Here is a 20,133-nt window from a genome sequence, read left to right on the forward strand (position 1 = left end):
AAACCAACACTATTAGTTAGTGCCTGAGACACAAAAAATGAAGTGAGATTATAAACAAATGAAATATTTTAGTGTAGGTCACTAACATAGACTATAAACATCTACGTGGAAGAATGGGAACTGTACGAGAAGGCATCATGCCTGGTTTTCTGTTATATAGCATTGCAGGGTTCTTGTAAGGATACTTGAATGCTGAAACAGCCTGGGAACTTGGCTTCCCTTGCGGCAGATTGATGTTCTTTGGACGGGTTTTCAGCCATGGAGTGATTTTGTCCTGATGTTCTGTGTGTGGTGCAGAGATGTGTCAGGAGGGGGGAGGGCTAGAAAAAGATACTTGGAATGGAAATGAGTTTGAGGGAAGGAAAAAGAACAGCTTTGCAGTGAGACTGGGAGTAGTAATACTAGAATGCATAATGGGCAGCTAAAGATGTGGAGTTTTTTGTCTCGAGACTCCACTGGGTCTCTGAAATGGTCATAGAGCCTTGTGTGTCCATTGAAAAAATTCTTAGAAGATATTAATGGTTTTAGATATTGTGGACTAATGTTACTCCTCAATGATTTATTATGCTAGATATACCTGATATCTATGATACAACACTGGAATATTCTTACACATTCTGGTTTTTATTTATAAACAAAACTGACATAGCTGTGAATAATTACTGTGCTGTCTAGAAAGTCAGATTAAAAAGAAATTCTTTTCTATTCCTTCATGCATGAAACCTGCACTGTACAGTGATGCTAAATATAAAAATCTAACTTCATTATCTGTTTTTAATGACAATGTTAAAATTACTTTTGCACTTTTACCTCCTAATTGTTGGGCATGGAAATGGTGAGAAATAAAAAACAATTTTGTTTCCTGAGAAGACCACCTCACTGTCCCAAAAAGCAATTTTCTCATTGTTTGATCCAAGCCATCTCATCACTTCCCAAGATGTTTCAGATTTCCCATTTGACAGCTCTGGCTTCTTGTCAGGATCTCTCATATAGGAAACTGGAAGTTGCATCTAATTGTATCTCCTTCTTCCTCCCAGAAGTTTCTCTTCCAGAGGGCAAGGGCTTCCAGGGAGGACTCTTGCTCTCTTATAGCATGTTTTGTAGTTCAAAGCAGCATCACCTTTACTGCTGCTCTGCAGTGAGAAGAGAGCTTGCATAGCACTGCAAAGGAAAATGCGATGTAGGACAAGCTGATTTAAAAATGGCTTGCAGTAAAAAAGGAAAATCAAATGAGGGAATCAGAGAAGGTCAAACACTCCTCACATCCCCAAGTTGATCAAACTCTAGTGTTTATTAGATTTGTTATCACAAACAAATTGAGTGTTCCTCAATCTGTCAGTGTCTGTATCGCAGTGTCCCTCAATCTGTAGTGACGCCGTATCAAAAAAACCTCCCCAGTCCTCCCCACGACAAGAAACCTTCCACCAAACAAACCAAAATAGAAAACTGAGCAAAGAAAAGAAAGGTTCAGATCTTGACTTTGCTACAGAATAGCGTTTTTCGTGCTCCTTAAGTCAGCAGTGTCTTTAATAATTTTGTTTATTTCTTTTTTTTATTTCTTTTAGTTTTCTTAAAACTTTGTGGATGAGATTTAAGCCAAGAAACAAAAACATCCATGTGCACACAATTCTTTCATGGCTGGACATTGAGCAATGTATGCATACCAAAATAATAATAGAGATGTTTGTAATTTGGGGGGCAAGGTGATAAGAAGCACATAGTCTTAAACCTAGATTTGGTGCAGAGAGGATGGCAATGAAGTCTCCCAGGAGTAGGAAGAAAGGCTGGGAAAAGAAATACAAATGGATACAGTAGGAAATCATATCTGTGATTGCCTCCTGTACGATGTGTATTGACCTAGTAAATGGAGATGTCTGCAAAGAAGCTATAAATATGCTTGTGCTAATATTATTAAAGCTTTCAGGCAGTTCAGTTTCATCCATATGGCTTTCCAGGGAGAAGCCAAAGATGTGGCCCTTGGCCACAGCTTGTCTGAGCAGCACATGCCTACCTGCACTGCAATTGCTTAATAAGATGTAGGGGGTTTCCCTGGATGGATTGTGAAATATATGCAGCTGCCTAAATAGGTGCTTGGTGAGATTTTTGGATCTTCCTAATTCAGTTGAAATCTTTATGAGCAAGACATTTGAATGCTGTTGAAGGTCAGAGAGAGCTCAGTGCTTTAAAAGTTGTGAAAAGTCAATTCCTTGCCTTCTTACCCCTGCTTTATGTCTTTAGGAAAATAAAAATACTTTCAGAGTTTTTGCTATCCATTGGGGCATAACAGCACTGGGCTTGCTTGAGCATACCAGTGTTGCTTGCTAAAGGAAGAAAAAAATGGAGAGGGAGGAAGAGAAGATAGGAAGTGACAGTCTGATTAATATACTAAACTAATGCAAATACTGGGAGTAAGAAAGCCACTTAAAAGCGGATGATTATGCCTTGCCAATCCCTAAGATCTAACCTCTAAGCTGTTGTTCAGATGATACCCCAAAGCAATTCCTGGCGGAGATCTGTCCCTTGTTCCAGCAGAGACAGCAGGGAGATGAAAGGGATGTGGTTTAACCAAAGCTGAGACTTTGCTATCTCACCGTCTTCTAGGGCTATCTGGCAGTTGCCTGTAGAGCACACATTGGGATTTCTCCCTGAATTGGTCCCACCTGCTGGAAGGCTGCTGTCCCTGCCCCTGCACACATGGCCCCAGCCTGCCACACAGACTTGTTGCCCTCCTCTTCTGAAGCTTAATCTTTGTATGGCTTTAAAGGACAGGAGAAGGAGGGTTTTCTTGTGAAACCCTCTGCAAGCTTTGTATCCCAGGAAGGTCCATAATGTTACCTGCTCTTATGGAAGAGATGGGGCAGGACTCCAGAGCACTGAGTATGTGTGCCCTCCTGCTGCCAGGCACCTTTAATCTGTTAGGACAGACAAATACCTACCCACACTCCCCCTCTGCTTCACATCTTCTGGTACTTTGAAGCTTCAGGTCACTGCATCCCCTTAAACCCCACTAGGTTCAGGAGAAAAGATGTGACAAATAGAGGTGTGGTGGCAGTGCTACTGCAAGATTATGAGACTGTGTGAGAGAATGGAAAGATTTTCTTCCTTTATGAAAATAAAATCTTTATCTGTGCTCATACACATGGATAATACTGAAAAGCTGTATTTATCTGTTTATTTTCCAGGTTATGGTTTTGTAGATTTTGACAGCCCTGCAGCAGCACAGAAAGCAGTAGCATCTCTCAAAGCAAATGGCGTTCAGGCGCAGATGGCAAAGGTAAGAAGAACTCTGTCATTGCAGGTTTATTTCAGCTGTTGGGTTACATTTACAAAGGTTTGTTTTGCTGCTGTTTTTCTTAAGGTTTTGGATTGCTTATTCCAAAGATTCTTTCATCGTTTGGCTCCAGTGCCTTGTTCATGGTTTGTCTGTGTTCTTGAGAGCTGTGTCTCGTGTAATGGGCTCTGTTCTGATTCTCTCTCTGTCCCCCTGTTTGGAGAGGGCTGTAAGACAGAGCACTGAAGTGGAAGAGCATTGGAAATGCCTTTTGCTAAGTACTGGGTTAAAGAGTTGCCTTTTCTTCACTTTGAAGAAATGAAGTTGTCTTCATTTGGTTCCTTTTCTTTGGAAAGTTACTATTTTCTGATGTGGCTGGTGGGCTTCTACAAAGGAGTGATTGACTGAGCATAAGGAAAGTCTGGTTGATATGCCTAGGTTTGGCTTCTCCTGCTTGTTGAGGTTTTTTTTTTTTTTTTTTTTGAGGACATAAATGAGAGTGTAGAAAGTTGCTGAAAGAAAAGTTGCTAAAGGCTGTCTGGAGATGATTGGCATCTGCTCACAGAGGCTGCAGGAGCCATAGCAAGAACAGTGAGCTCAGTTACTCTGGTCTTGGAATTGTCCCTTGTCCCCAGGCAAAGGGGCTGATGGTAACACAGGTGTTATAGTCATGACCATCGTGTGGTCCAGCTGTTGCCTTTCTGAAGGTGGAATAATCTGTCTTTGGGCTCTAGGCTGTGTCAGCCAGCAAAAATAGCTGTTGCTTTCTACTTTAAAAATGCCTTGCCTGAGAATCACAAAAAGCACTTAATAATGCCTGATTTAGTCTCTCTAGAAATGATGCTGTCCTAGAATCTAAAACAGTGAAAGCAAACAGGTAACTACAAAGAAAGAGGGAAATCAACTGATAAACAACCATCAGATTTGAAGATTTCCACTTAAAGTAATGTTGGTTGTTTAAACCTTTGTTTTTCAATGATGTCTTAGTAAAAACATAGTTTTGTTTTGGCTTATGAGTTTTTTATTATTATTTTATTTTAGGGAGAAAAGTAATTGCTGGTAAATGAGGTTAGCCTTCTACTGAATTACACTCACTGTGCCTGAAAGAAGCTGGATGTCAATGATGTATTTCTTTTTAAAAGCATCCCACAATGCAAGCTAGGCTGTTTTATTGGTTCTTAGTTTTTATTGACACATGGTGATAAAAAATATTTGCTTCAAATGGGTAAAAGATGTCAAGCAGAAGAATGTGAACTTCTGCTAAGGATTGTGCTATTTTATTTCTCAGACATACAGCAGCTCCTTGTTAAAATATAGGCAATTTGATGCATTAGTCAAGCTGTGGAAAAGAAACCAAAGACAGGAGATATCTTTTGTCCTAATGATTGATATCAAATAGCCCTTTCCAGAAAGGAGTAAATCTATATAAATCTGTAAAAAATCTAAATCCATATAAAACTATACAGTTATGGATTTAAAATTACAGATTTAAAGATAGGATTGAAAGATAAATCTATGCTTGGGTTTGTCAGGATTCAGAACAATGAACAATTGCAGTACTTATGTTCATGGAAACACCAGAAAAGATGGTGGCTTAAAACACTGTGGTTTGGATTGTCCAATATTTAGGGACTAAAAGCAAAGTCTGATGTTTTCAGAGTGGGAAGAGCTGTACCAGCCCTTGGTGGGTTTGTTTTTTGGGGAACCTGTGGCAGGAGCAGCTTTTTGCCCTGTGAGATTTTGAGGCGGCTGGTGTGTACAGATTTGTTTGCATAAGATTGACTGTATTTTTATTATTTAGCCATGGTGCCTGGAATCTCAGATAGATTCCTTTTAGTGTGTTTGATAGCTCAAGATAAATATACAACTGACTTTTCTTATCTCTGAAAAAAATCTAAGTATTTAGAAAAATGAGGTTTCAAAGGAAATTGAGATGACTCCACACAAAGTACCTCACATTGCCGAGAAGGCAGGAGCCTGGGAAAGCAAATCCATTGGAGAAACATGTTAGTTCTTGCATATGTTGGAAGCCAAGTTGCATAACAGGACTGAAAGACAGCATTACCTGCCAGTGTCGGAATTAACAGTGAGGGCTCAAAGAGGTTTGAGGAAAGGGGCAGAATAATAATCTAACCTGCATTTCTGGAAGTTTAGCCAGAGCAGCTTTATTTCAAGAGCTGCTTTAATTAGTGGTGAATGCTGGCTCTCAAACCAAAAAGGAAAAGTTAAGTCTGAAGAAATTCCCTAAACCTTTTGTGTGCCATGCTTTCATAGTATCCGTGTCCTCTTTTACTCTGCATTGCAAAGCAGTGAAACTGCCCTGTGTAAAGGCCATAGAAGAGACAGACTGTAACCTGTGTTCAGCAGGTGTCAAAAAATCTCAGTCCAGCTGTGGATGCTTTTGAGTAAAGGTGAAAGAGGCATTGGCCAACTCTTTCTATGAGCTGGCCTTCTTCAGTAGTGAGAGAAAATATGCTGAAGTGTCGGTATTGTCTGTGATGTTTTCCTGGAGAGAACTCTTGCTCGGAAAGAGTGGTTCTTTCTCAGTTTTAACACAATATAATTTTTCTCATAGAAATCCAGGAATCTTCTTTGAAAAACAAAAAGCAGAACTGAACCCCTGTCCGTGTTGGCTAGCAGAAGTATCTTGTGGATACTTGAGTAAAATATACTCATTTTATCGATGCTAAAATACAGCCGCTTCCCTCTATTTTTATAGAATTTGGACAGCATTTTGGCTGATTTTGTTTCAGAGTGCTGCCTCTGGAAGAAGGTTAAACTCTGGTGGATTGATGCTCCAAGTCCCATCAGTATTGGAAGACTTGTTCTGTTGAGGCTAATACACCCCATAAACCCACAAAGGGAAAAAACCTGAACTGTTAAACACGTCTGAATTTCTTTATTTGCTCTGGTTTGAAGCAGGCGGGTGAGGATTCGGCTGAGGGAGAGGAACAGCAGTAATATACCTAGAGAGGTAGTGGAGGCAGCTGAGGAGATGAGATCTCATGTGGCCCACTTGGTGGGACAAGAACCCAGATGAGGACCCACACAAGCTCCCACCCACAGGAGAGCTGTGTGAGGCTCTTGCACTCAGGTGTTCTCACCTGGCTTCTTTTGCATTTCTCTCTCAGAGGTACATGAACCAGGAGTTCTGACCACTTCTGCTGACTTTTGTCCATCTAGGTTTGTCCATCTTTTTCGAAAGTGCTTATCAAGCATTTCATTTATTGATCCCTCGGCTATGCAGCTGCCGAGGGATGTTTTCCTAGCTGGCCTGGCTTGTTTTGCTGTGTGCTTCCTGTGTGCCTCTGGACATGCAGATTCATTTGTGTATATGTAGCGCCTGCTTGGTCAGGCTCGTAGAGTCCAGGTGGATTTTTGGATTTGTCTTCCTACTAAAAATGGCACAACTGATATGCCTCTGGGTAATCTCACAGGAATTATTGATTTGGTTGTTTCTTTATGCTAGGGACTACAGAAATGTGACAGAAAAAAAACCATTGCTTATGTGCATGATTTATATATCAGTTTAGGTTTTTTCCAGATGCTCCTTTCCTGCATTTCCTGGAAAAATATTATAGACAGAATATGGAAAACTAATAAGGAGAATCTTAGTAATATGGGAGTTGGCTCAGACAAGTAGGCAAAGAAGCCTAGTACACATGAAAAATGCATCAGTGTTCTAATAAAATCTGTAGACACATCTATTCTTGGGATTTGCAATAGTCCTTCACCCAGAATTGCACATTCATGAAGACGCTTCTTAATCTACTTTATATGTAAGTTTTAATGATGCCAAGGAGTCTAAATCACCTGAAAAATCAATAGAAGTCTGCTGTCTAAATAAATTTGAGCTTCTGAGCTTGTGTCAGCCTGCAGTTGAACTGTGCAATCAGTTTATCCCTTCACAGACATTTGGGGTCCTCTCTACCATTTTTTATTTCCAGTTCTAGTCTGCTGTAAGATTGCATAATGTGAAAGTTCAGGTGAAGGCAGGTTCTTGCAGAGTATCTAATAGCTTCTTTAATACTTATTAGCCCATCAAGAGTGTTAAAACAAATGCATTCACAAAGGAAGGGTTTTCAATCCTGCTTTTATAAGGATTAAAAATGTATTTGATCTTGTGTATCTTCTCTGGGTTTTCCTTTTGTACATATAATGCATTTAGACATCCTCAAGACCTGCGTGAAAAATGCGGATATTGAAGGAATATTTAATTAGCACTGGCAGTTATCTAAGTCCAAGGAATCATTTCTGGACTACTCTGCTGCAGTAATTGCCATCCAGAGAGTACACTGCAGGAACTGATTCTGAGAAAGGGCTGTGCCAGTAGGCTCTGATGTGTTTTCCTCCACAAGGGAATTGCAGTAAGTGATTTTGCTTCTTGTGTGATATTTTTCTCATCTTTCCATCATGCAGAAGCTTAAATACAGGGAGTAGTCACCATCTAGGTGAAAGATAAAAGGGAGCTATTTCCCACAGACCAGAGCCAAGCCCAAGAGCTGCTAAAGAGGAACAGAGTGCTGGTTGCTGTATAGTTAAATGGACAGATTTTCTCCAGGAACCAAGGAAAAGGAAATCCCACAGAAGAAAATTTTATTTATTTTCCAGACTTTTGTGTAGGTTTTAAGCATTGCTCTGCTATGAGTCAGCTGACCAAATAAGTTCTTTCTGTCTGCTTATTTTTCAGCTTCCTATTCTCTTATTTTTAAATTACTTACCTTTTATTTCTCTGTCAGACATTAATTCTCTAAAGGGCTGGTCCTTAAAATGGAAAAACTCTAAAGAAAACCCTTCTTTCCAATATTTTTTTAACCTATTTTAATGAAAAGTTTTGTTTGTTTTTACCATTTAAAAATTCATGTAAATAATTAGAATGCTGTCCATACAAAATATGAAATAGTGCCTGTACACATGATACACTGCTTTCCTAACTCATGATAGAAATGTATGCAAATTGTAGCTAACAAAACCTCAGGATATTGAGTTTTTTGATAATATTTTTGGTTAACAGTCCTACTGACTGTTGTAATGAAGTTGATTGCTCCTAGGATCGAAGAGACACCAGCTAGGTGTAGGGGGAAGATTGCAAGATCAACTCCAGCATGGGCTAGGTTGCCAGCTAGTGGGGGGGTACACTGTTCAGCCTGGACCAACTCCTGCTTCAACTGTGGAAGATGCCAGGAGGAGAAGCTAGCCTTCCTTTTGAAACCAAAGTGGGATTCTAGGAGTTTTAGGGCTCAATATTGAAACTTTCCGGCTTTGCTTTACACCTGTGCTTTAATTATCAGACATCCCATCCCCCAAACCAAACTGTTCTATGCAATCTAATATTTGTATTGGTGATTTATTAAACGCTGTTTTCATTTGCTGCTGGGGCAGGAGCTGGTGCCTCTGGAAGCCTCACCATGCTCAGCAGTGTAAGAGAAGCTGAGAACATGGCTGTGCTGGCCACCTTCCACATGGTTTCTGAATGAATTGCACAGCCAGGCGTGGGCTGCTGCTGCTGCTGCAACACTTGTCAGAGACGTTTGGCACAACTCTTGTACGTGTGTGGAGCACTCTCCAGTGAGCTCTCCTCTCATCTTCCAAAAATGTGCACCCTCTCTCCCTGTGCTTTCACACAGCCCATACTGGCTGACCAATACTGAGCTGAATTGATAACACTCCTGGGTTCAATGAAAATGGAAGGCTACAGCTGGAAAGAAATGAGAGGTAGTTCAGTTTAGATTTGGAAATTACACATGCAGGTGTTTCTCTCTCCTTTGATTTCTTTTGCCAAGTCAGCCATACCAAAGGTGTCCTGCAGAAGCCCTAACTGGAAGTTCCAAGTTTCATGTACTGCTGCTTATCAAAGTCATGCTGTCCTCATCCTCTCTTGCCTGCTTACCTCTGGTTTTCATAAATTATCTTTTACTCTTGGGATAAGGAATCATAGTTTCCCAGATGGAGCTGGCCTTTAAGTGCAGGTTTTGCAAATATAGGATATTTTTCCATTTCTTAAAGGAAAATAATTGACAAAGCAAGAGCATTAGGAAGATGCTAAATTAGTTGTTGGTATTAGATTTTATATCAAAATTTCTTAGGGTGATATACCTGGAAGGTTTTCCTGGTCAATTTTTGGGGGTTTTTTAGTGGGGCTTTTTTTTTTTTTTTTTTTTTTGTGGGCTTTTTTGTGTGTATGTGGGAGTTTTTTTTCCTCCAGATGAAACACTGTCTAAATTCAGGATTCAAATCATAGATGTTCTAGCAAAGGGCTAACTTTAAATTTCAGAAAATCTACAGTAGCAGATGACAGTGTCCTAAGAGCATTCTAGACAATCAGGATTGAGTGTCTTTGCACAAACAGTGACAGATTGGGGTGATAGCAAAGATACCTGACATTAATGGAAGGACTTTCTAGTCTTATCCAGCCTTGTAAATTTTATGCTTGTATCTGAGAACTGTATGGTAGCTGGTCTGAAATGATCTTACAATCCTTTTCCTGCTTTTAGATTGCATTCACAAGCCTATATAGAATGCATTAGCTTGAGCCATTCTTGAAAGAACATTAAGTTATCCTGGGGGTACTAAAATCCAGCAGTCCTTTCACATTTGCATGTGTAGCTCCTAAAAACATGTAGATCAGCATGAAGGAGGGTATGCACATCAACAGTGTTTGAACCACACCTGCCAAATTTATAAACAATGATTTCTTTGGGGGTTTTCAGATGTGCTTAGCTTGACATAATTCTACTCTCTGAAAGTGCATGGTACTTTACTGTTGGCCAGTTGAGAGGAATTAGGTCAGTACTATGTTCCTTTGTTCCCAAAAACTGTAGCTCAGCATCTTTCTTAACCACTAAGTTAGCTTAGAAAATCTTACAGCACACACAATCATGTTTGTTCTCTAGCTATCACCTCAGATAGACCTGGCCGTGGTATTTTCCTTCCCTTTTCAAGTGCTGCTTTAGTTTCTAGATTTACTCGATTTTTTTTTTCATACTGTAACTTCATCTAACATTAAAACATTCCTCTGCCTTTGAAAATTTAAATACAAACAATCAGTAAATATATCCACCTCCATGCTATTAGTGCCTTGCACCACAGAACAGATGCTGAAAGTGAAAAATGTAGCCAACTTCTAGGCTGAAGAATAGTGGAATTACTGGGTTCTTTTCGGGTTATGAACTTCAGCCAAACAAGAGTTGGCCTTTTTTCATAAATACATATTGTTCTTGACTTTCCTCTGACTTGGAACACATTTGAATTGGTAATAATACAGCTGAAATCCACAGAGCTTTGGCAATCTAAGCTGGGGAGAAGAATGGGGCTCCCTATCTTTAGCACTCACATAGCTATACATCTTGGAAGCTCTTACACACTCTTTGCAAACCCTTTATGTTTGCAGAACAGGAAATCTGAGTCCTGCAAATGAGTTAAACACTGGAGTCAGATTAATTCTTTTTTTGCCTCCATACTCAGGAAACTCCAAACGCCCCACAGAGGAGTTATCCAACCACAACTATGCAGCTTGGGAATCTGCAGCTCAGACTGAGCAGAACTATGTTCTAAATTCAGTAAGCACAGTTTTACTCACCAGGAAAAAGCCAGCACATGCTGAAATGATCAAAAAACTGTGGTTTTAAAAAATATTACTGTGGTAGAAAATGGACATAGCCTTTCTTTCAGTGACATATCATTTAATTATGTTCTTCTGTAGTTCAGCCTGAGGACAATGCTTTTGTAAGGTGAGAAACAAAAATTCATTGTATCTAACATGATGATTCATGTGACCACCAGCAGGAGGATACGTGCATGCTTTTTGGGGTACCGCTTAGTCTGGACTGAGACACAGCTTCAAAAGCAATGCAATTTGTGTGAAAACCAGACCACTTTCAGATTATTTGGTTTGATTTGGAAAGCAGGTGTGCAAACTTCAGTGGCATTTCTTCTGAGTTGATGTGAGTGCCTGTATAGCAGCTCATCAGCCTGGAAATGCACAGGTGCACACTCTAACAGTAAACACAAATCTACCAGTAATATGCATAGATATTCCCTGTGCAGCTATGCATCCCCCTCTGAATATCTAAATGTTACTGTATTAGTGAATACTCTGCTTGTTATTTCTTTATTAATGACTGTCTCCCATTCAACCGACATGATTGAGTAGTCTGGCTGTAATCTAAATAAATTTTAGTTTAGATGCAGTTTTGTTCACTAATGAATGATAATTTTTGCCACTATATTAGAAAACTCTATTTTTCCTTTGTATAAAAATATGAAATTAGGCTGTGCTCGTGTTATATGCAACACACTGAGTCATAATGGAAGCTCACTGAATTTTTTAGTCCTTTCCCTTTACATATTTGTGCTCAGGAAGGGAGATAATGATAACATGAATAGTTGAATTCTATTTGTAGTCATGATAAATTAGCTTTGATGTGATCAAAATAAATGTAAGAGATATAAGGTTGTAAAATCCATTCTGGCCATATCAGACCAGAATAAAGTTCCTTCTGATATCAGATTCTCTTTCAGATAATGCACTATAGCATGTGCCAACAGAGGAGTACAAGAACCAGACAAGCATCTGAGGATACTTCCCCAGAGTAGTCTCTTAGCCTCTAGCAATTTGCAGTTTGGGATTTCTTCAGCTTGCATTGAATAGTCATTTGTAGAACTGCCTCCCCATCCCCAAATAAACAATTTATGCTGCCTGTTTTGCATTTAAAATTTTGGCAGCACAACATCCAGCTTTAAGAAATTCTTCAGTTTAACTTCATGCTCTTCAAAGATCCATCTCCTTTGCTTGCTCCTGCAAAGGAGACCTGCAAAGTAGATTTCATTGATTGCTTGCTAATTCTTGTATCAGGAGAGACAGAAGGCTCTTGTTCCCTATGAATCCTTTTCACTGCACTTATGATTTTATAAAATGCAGTCATAACTTCCTTTAATCCCTGTTCTGTTTTCAGTTTTAAGAAAGATGTGCCAGGATGTGCGTGCGTCAATAAGGATGTGGTTCTTAGAAGCAGATGCTAAGTAATGAACGTGAAGCCTGTTAAAGTGGCTTTGTAATATGAGAGCAGAGCTGACAGGAAGCTTAAAGGGTCATTTTATATCAATATGTTGGACATGAGGCAAGTATTGCTAATGCTGTGTAGGGCTGCAGCCTGGGAAATGGGAAAATGGACACAGAGAGGAACAGTACATTTGGCTGGTATCAGGTACTTTGTAAGGCAGTCCTCATTTTGCACAAGGATAAATGCACATACATGATTAAGCCTAGGAAGATCAATTTTTAAAATAAGAACTGTCAGCTTAAGAAAAATGTACCCCAGAAATAATTGAAGTGTTAAAAAAATGTAACAGAGCTATTCCTTTAAAGCAGCAGGTGAAGAGAAGTATAACCCCAAGTACAAGGACATGTGTTCAGTGTGTCAAAAGGAAATATACCAAACTCCCCCCATATCTGTATAAATAAGGCATTATAAATAATTGCCTTAAAGTCTGGAATTGTTTGGTCACAGCTTTCCTTAAATGTTAGATCAAATTAATATCCGTCATGTTGATGAACAATACCTGAAACTGATGCCACCAATGGATCAATACCTGGCCCATTCTGTCAGCAGGCTTGAGGACTTTGTCTTTGCCAGGGGCTACTGAAGCACCCCTGTGCGTTTTGTCTTGCACCCACTGCTTGGGCATGATGTGACCAGCAATGCTGCAGCACGTGCCTTCATCTCTAAACCCAGGAAAGGGCTGCAGCAGATGTCATGCTGTGCAATGAATCCTTATTTAGGAGAGATTTATATTCATATTCTTCTTTCTCCAGAGCTCGTGGCAGAAAATGTTAGTCATCTTATTAATCATAGCTCAAAATGGTGGACATGTGGAAGAACCTAGGGGCTCTAAATTGCCAACTCCTCCACTGGAGGAACAGATGGAGTCTTTCTGTGATTCCCAAAGGAATGTACTGAGTACATCTGGGAGATATAAACCTACCAAAGACACCCCTTACACTGCCTTAATGGAGGTGCAATGGCTATTTCCTCTACTGCTCCTCACAACTTTGTGCTGTCCAAAACCACAGAGAACAATGAAAATTTTGATGAAAGCAGCTGTAAAGGCATTTTTTGTAATGGAAAAATTGTCCTTCCCAGTGTGAACACATGATTAGAATATGAATATGGTATTTGGTTGGAGGTATATTTTTGCCTTGTTAAAATGGATATAGCTTTGTTTATCTGGGTGCCAGTAAGTAGCAAAGTGGGAAGTGTTCAATGATTACCACTTGTCAGTCATCTTCTATCCTGATATTCTTACCACAATTCAAAAAGGAAAACAGATAGTGAAAAAAGATGTTAGTTTCTAGCAAAAAACTTTGGAGTTGAGATAATTAAGGCTTGGTTCTAGAAAGCTTGGCTTTGAATTCCTCAGAATAAGTGAACATACCTTTCTAGTAGTTGAAACTGAAGTCTGTGTCTCAGATGTCACTTCATGCAATTGAATCATTTTTGGTCTTTAAATTCAGTTGGTAGACAGGTAAAGAAAGAGAAGACACCTTGAATAAAGGCTTCCCCATCTTCAAAGGTATCTTTGGCAATTTACTACCCCACTTGGGTGATAGATGATGCTGTTCCTGTGCAGTATCACGGTTCTGTCTCTCTGTGTATGGACATACGGGGTTTTACTCTGTGCATGCCTAGTTGATAAGTATGCAAGCAACTATATTTATATCAATGTATGCCCACATTTAGAGAGGATAATTTAGAAATATTCATGAGAAAATTTTATAATGAGATTCTCATGAGTAGCGAAAAGTATTGCAGTGGTATTTTCATAATATGTACTGTTGGAGTATGACTATTTGCTAGTAATAGCTCTAAGCCCTGAAAATAAAATAGTATGTGGGTTTTTTAGGCATGTGCTGTAGAAATAGGAAGGGAATTGGAGGTAAATTAAATCTTGGTCATAATCAGCCAGTATTTTTCCATCTGTCAGCAAAACCTGGCAAAAAACTCCAAAACAACAACAAAACTGTAAACTCTGAGACGAGATTTAGTGATTTACTGTCTGCTTTAACTGTGCCTATAGCTTGCAGTAGAGCTACACAGCCTCAGGGTTTCCCAGATATTTCCATAACTTATTTGTCCATTTTGCATAAAAGGTTATGATCCCACCATTTATCTAAACATTTTCCTAGTCACCTACTCCAATTATAGCTTGTTATGGAAAGCCAGGACTATCATTTATATGTCTGTGTTGCTATATTATAGGGATGCAGCATAAAGCAGCATGTGGAGTGAGTGAAGGGAGGCTTTTTGCAGAGTCTTAGCTTCCAAAAAATCTTTTCCCTTGCTTAAAAACTGTTCATCAGTGAAAGGTCACCACTCCTAATAGCATGACCTAACTCACTTCAGCCTGCCTCCCCACTGCACAGCACATTGCACATGGTAAAGTTGTGGGTTTGGTAAAGGAGCCAGAACTGATCCAAAGCAGGTTGAAGTCTGGCTGTAATGGGGTCGCAGTGGTCTCGCTGTCCTGCCCTCTCTCCTGGGACTGCTGAGCCTAGAGTAATGGAAATGCTTCCCTTTCAGAATAAAATTTAATTAGCTGAAATACATAATAGCTGTCTTTTGTATGATCAATCTTCTGAGTCTGCTTGAACTCGGGCTTTCTATGTTAAAAAGGCATGTTGGATGCAGACTTTGCTTTGCTTTCCTTGAATTTCAAATAACTAGTTTCATCTTGCATGATTACATTGTTGCATGCTATTTACTTCTCTTGAGTATATAAGAAATTTCAAGATTGACTTACAGAGGTACCTTGAAGAAGCTCAACATTTTATGTCAGTGAGCAATTAGATTGGTTACAGGGGTGTCTCTCTGCACTCTTCTAAGTGACTCTTGTGCTGGTTCTCTTTGATCCTAAGACATCTGGGAAGCCTGGTGCAGACTTATCTAAAGGACGTGGTGTAAAAATTGTAGCAACTTAGGCACTTTCCTCCTGGGAGGATCATCTAGTACTTTATCTGTTATTGTGGGTTTTGCTAAAGGTTTCTCCATTTCTTTGTTGAGAGGTCCTTTGAATCACTGTAGCAGCTGAGACCTGAAACACTTTGAATCATTGATGGAAACCTCTCACAAACCACAGCACTCTCAGTCACCTGGTCTTAGTGATCCATACATCAGATCAGGCATTGAATAATAGCTATAAATACTATTTATTGCCTGTTTGTTGGGGGTTTTTTTGATAACCCATTGTGTTGGTCTTTAACTTAATATTTTAGAAGTTTTTAATATTTTAATATGGTATTTGACTTGACAAATGTTTTTACTTCTTTAATGTCTCCCTTTGTTCCCATGTTAGTGGAGTCCTTTCACTTTAGTTTTTCTACTCTAGTCAATCCACACAAAGCATTGGGAAAGCAGAATGGTACCACATTTGCATCCTTCATTTTGCTATTGTGAATGTAATACATTCTTTTTAAGGTATTCGTACACACTTATCACAATCTTGTTGCAGTTTTGGATCTGAACTGGGTGGTGCTGTTGCAACAGGCAGACAAAGTCTCTCTTCTGGGATATTCACAGTAGCTCTTGTGTTATTCCACTGACTGATAGTGTTTTTCTATACCTTTTCTATTTAAAATCCATCTTTCTTAAATCTTGTTGAGTGGAGCTGTATGCTATTTTCAGAGAGTCAGCAGTGCTGTAATATGTATATTTTATTGCCTTTTAGTCAATTGATGGGCACTGTAGAGTTTGCATTAGAGATTCTAATTTTTAGCAGATGTATAACTACATTATTTTGCATGTTCAATTGTAAAATTTCATTTGCTCAGTTAAATCTCTGAATGCCTTACCATCTCTAGATTCAAATGCAGATTTTATTTTTTATAAACACGAGTTTTAAAATTATGCCAGAAGCGTTTGCAAGCCTTCACAACTAAAGGTCTGTTCTTTGGCTTGTCTTTAGTGAGTGCACCAACTGGTTGGCTGTTTAACACCATAAATTTGACGCCCCAAGTATCTTGAGTTGTGCTAAGAGAGGCTAAGTGTCCCAGAGCTTAATTTCTAGCTGTGTGTATTTCCAAAACTACAGTAAGCCAAATAGGAGATATAGAAAGTAAGTTATATTTATGTGTTTCTAAACTTGAAATGCTGCATTTCACAAAGGAAAGTGAATGTGAGAAATTAGCAATAGGGAATAGATGGGTTTCTAACATATTAAATCCTGGAATTTTTGCCCCATGGGAATATTTGCTTCAGTTATGATAAAATCTCACATTTTAAGAAATGAGGATTAGGTTCCATGATATTGGCAGGTTTTTATTACCTTCAAGATTGCCTTTAAAAAAAAAAAAAACAAACAACCACCACAAACTCTATTATCTATGCAGATACTTTACTGGTAAAAGGTTTAACATGAAGATAGAATGGTGAAAAATATAGGGGTAAGTTAGAGAGCTATAAGAAGTAAATGAGTTCTAGTTCTCCTTTCATGCTTTTGGTTGTGTTGTGGTCCTTCTTTTTGGTCAGAATTACTGTCCACATAAATATTATGTAGAGGAAAACCTTGAGATGTACAAAATGTTTGCTAAGAGAATGATCTACTCTGTTCAAATTGCTACTCTTGAGAGATGCACTCTTGAGATATATGTCTCTAATCTTTGTTTTAGACAACTTTGAAATCTTGCTGTCCCAATATAAATATCCAGATGACAGATACATGTACAGATATTTTTCAGGGAATCACGTTTGGTTGTTTCAAGGCGGAACTTGATTTTTGTGAGTAGGAGCTCCAATCTGGAAGTTTGGATGACTCAGATGACCCTCAGCCTTGTTGTACTGCCACTTCTAATCATGTTTAAAAACAAGATTGCTCAGAGTCATGATGCAGTCATTTGTGGTTCTGAAGTTAGTTGATTTAAAATATAGACCTATATTTTGGACGCAAAGTTAACACGAATATTCAGCTGGCAATAATGAGTATAAAGTCTTTTGTTAGAAAGATTTGCTGGATTTTTTCAAGATTTGGACTGTCTGGGTCCCTAGCTAATATTCCACCGATGTTAAATACTTCACTGTGTTTTCTCTGCTTCTTATTTTATCTTGCAGCAGAAATTGAATCTATTGAAGGGTTTTGTTCAACAAATGATCTTTGTTGATCTTTTAATTTTAATTCCATTCACACTTTTTCTTAGTTTTTTTTTAGAAAAAATTATTCAAGGTAGTATGTATTTTGCAAAAAAAACTCTCAAATATTTGATTTTGTTCTTCTTGGTCAACAATAATGTAACTGCCCTCCCTTAACATATTAGTAAGAACAAAAACAACCAATAACTTGTTTCTTTGAGAATAAGCAACAAACTTTGTTTTTCAACTTTAGTGATGTGGTGCAAGATTTTATTCTGGAAGAATTTAGGAATGGGGTCAGGTTTGCCTTTCAAACTCAAGTCCCAAATAGAGGAAAATATCCATATTAAATGATTCCACAAAACTTTTGTGTCTCAGTGTGGGTCCTCTGTGCTGTGTCTCAGTGTGGGTCCTCTGTGCCTGCTGTGGATAGTTTGAAGCCTGAAGGCAAAGCTGAGATAACAGAATTTTCCCCAGATGTCAGCTTGGCCCATCAAGCTGAAACCAAAATCTAAGCATCTGGCCTTCTGGGCAACTCACTCTTTATCAGCCACAGTCAGTAATGTGCACTTTGACCTGCTGAATCCATGAACCCTCTCCTCCCTCACAAATCTAAAGAGCTGAAAGGAGGTGCAACTGAGGCATGTTGGGACCTAAATCATAGCTGAGGTTCCCGCAGTTTATTCAAAAGCTCCTTCCAAAAGAGGACTGCAACTGACTTGGATAAACAGTATACATTAAGGCAACTATTCTAGCTTTTTCAAGACAGGTTAGAATTTTCAAAACCAGTCTTAACAAAGTAAAAAGGCACAATTTATGGGCTTTCTTAAAATTAGAAGTCAATAGCTTTTTACATTATGCAGAATGTAAGAAAGAAGCCATTGTTTCTGAAGCTTTCCATCCAGTGCCATTATTACATACCATTACATTTTGCCCTGTTACACCAATGCGGTTTGCTATGTCCTGTGTTTGTTAAGATGAAACTGTAGCATCAAAAGTGTTATTAACTCCTGCTGTTCACTGTATGTGTAAAGATTTTATTTCTAGATGCTGAATGACAGATTGGATCAAGGTCCAACTGTGTAAAGCTTGCAAGGTCAAGACACATAAACAAGTTACGTCAGTAATGCATTGCTGATTTATCCTTCCTTTAGTGAGAGATAAACTGACCTGAAATTGTTACATATATTTTCAGAGAAAAATATTCATGTGGATGGATTCTGAAAAGTGGTTGATGCGTAATAACTTGGTTTTGGATGAAAGTCCTGCAATATGCACAGGCCTGTGATGAGTAGGTCATGAATCTGGCTTAATATTATGAGTTAGTAAATAAGCAATTTACTAAATATGGTTTCAGTTAAAGGTAATACACTTATTTAAGAAATGTGAGGGTTTTTTTATTTATTGCCTTCTTCTCATTTCGTTAAATGCTCATTACCTGAGCACCAACACTGTGCATAGCTCTGTGGATGTTACAAATTAAAATCCAGTGCTTGAAGTGAATAAAATACTTACTGTGGGAGAAACTATCAGGATGCCTTGGGCAGGAGTTGATTTCAGGCATTATCTCTGGTTTCTGCTGGTGTGCCTGTGCACGCCTGCCTGCCTCACGCGTGCATTCAGGGAGGGAGCGATGGAAAGGTCAGATGGGGGCTATGGATATGATCTCTGTTCATCTCGCTGTGCTGATGAAGTTTTGTTGATTGAATGTAAATATGCCTCAACTCTTCCACAGCATGTGCATCAAAGAGAACATTATTAGAGCGGAGACAGGCATTTGTTGGTACAATGAAAGTAATACTGTCTGTGAGATACTGTTTAGAGGTGGCGTGCAGTGGCATCCGGATATATTTGCATCTAAATGAGATGAACGTTTCTTTTCATTCGCCTTTGATTTACCTTGATCGCTACAGATTTTTATTCCTTCTGGGATTTGGGGAACCATATTCCCATTATGTGCTCATCTTCCCTTCGCATACTGTCTGCCACCTTCAGTCAGTGCCGCCAGATAAGTATATATAATAAAGATCTTTTACATCAGATCTGGTTACCATGCTGTCAGGCCAGTTACTGGAGTCTGGGACTCAGGAGGAGCAATGAGTGATGAGTACAGCATTTATTTAACTACTGTTTTTTTCCCACCCCCTCTTGTTTTTATGTTTAGTATTGACTGTATCTCAAAATGCTTCAGCATGATTAATTTTTCTGAGAATAGCTGGATGATAATGCATAGTTCCAAATTTTTTGTTTTAAAATTGTTTAGAAATCAATTTTCCTTTTTTATTTATTTTGGTCTCTGAAGAGCCTCCAGTAGCTCATTAACCAGCATCCTAAAGGTTTTTGTCTGACTCCCCCACTCAGTGAGTTTGTAGATTGCTGTTGGATATGTCAATATGCTCCATTTGTTCTATGTGTCACTTAGCATGGGTTAGCTTAGCAAAAGCATTTCTTGGCCCACCTCTTCTCTTGGTTGTATCAAGTTGTGTTTTAAATCGAAGTCATAGTAAATCAATTTAAATCTTGCTATAGTGCTGCATGTAGCCATAGCTATGACACTTAAGAGTAATAATATAGAAAAACACTTGGGAAGTAAAATTTGTAAATCAGCATACATGAGTGAGCTTCTTGTATTGCACATTATAAACTTTTGCTTTGAATTAATGCAAGATTTCAATTCCTCCTTTGCACGGCATAATCATTCACTGAAGTTTTCTTTCCTATATTCTGCAAAATCTAAGAAGA

At 38.8% G+C, this 20,133-nt stretch overlaps 1 protein-coding gene across 2 annotated transcripts in view; it reads left to right on the top strand.

Moving 5' to 3' along the window:
• The window catches only part of RBMS3 (RNA binding motif single stranded interacting protein 3), a 703,629-nt gene that overhangs the window by 439,812 nt on the left and 243,684 nt on the right, over positions 1-20,133 (top strand). For both annotated transcript variants that reach the window (XM_054273879.1, XM_054273880.1), the window contains one exon: positions 3,183-3,274. In XM_054273879.1, coding sequence (XP_054129854.1) covers positions 3,183-3,274 — 92 coding nt within the window. The remainder of the gene's footprint in view (positions 1-3,182; positions 3,275-20,133) is intronic.

The sequence above is a fragment of the Melozone crissalis genome, unplaced genomic scaffold, assembly GCF_028551555.1.
Source record: "Melozone crissalis strain CALT ecotype California unplaced genomic scaffold, PUWL_Pcris_2 ptg000016l_1, whole genome shotgun sequence".
Lineage (NCBI taxonomy): Eukaryota > Metazoa > Chordata > Aves > Passeriformes > Passerellidae > Melozone > Melozone crissalis.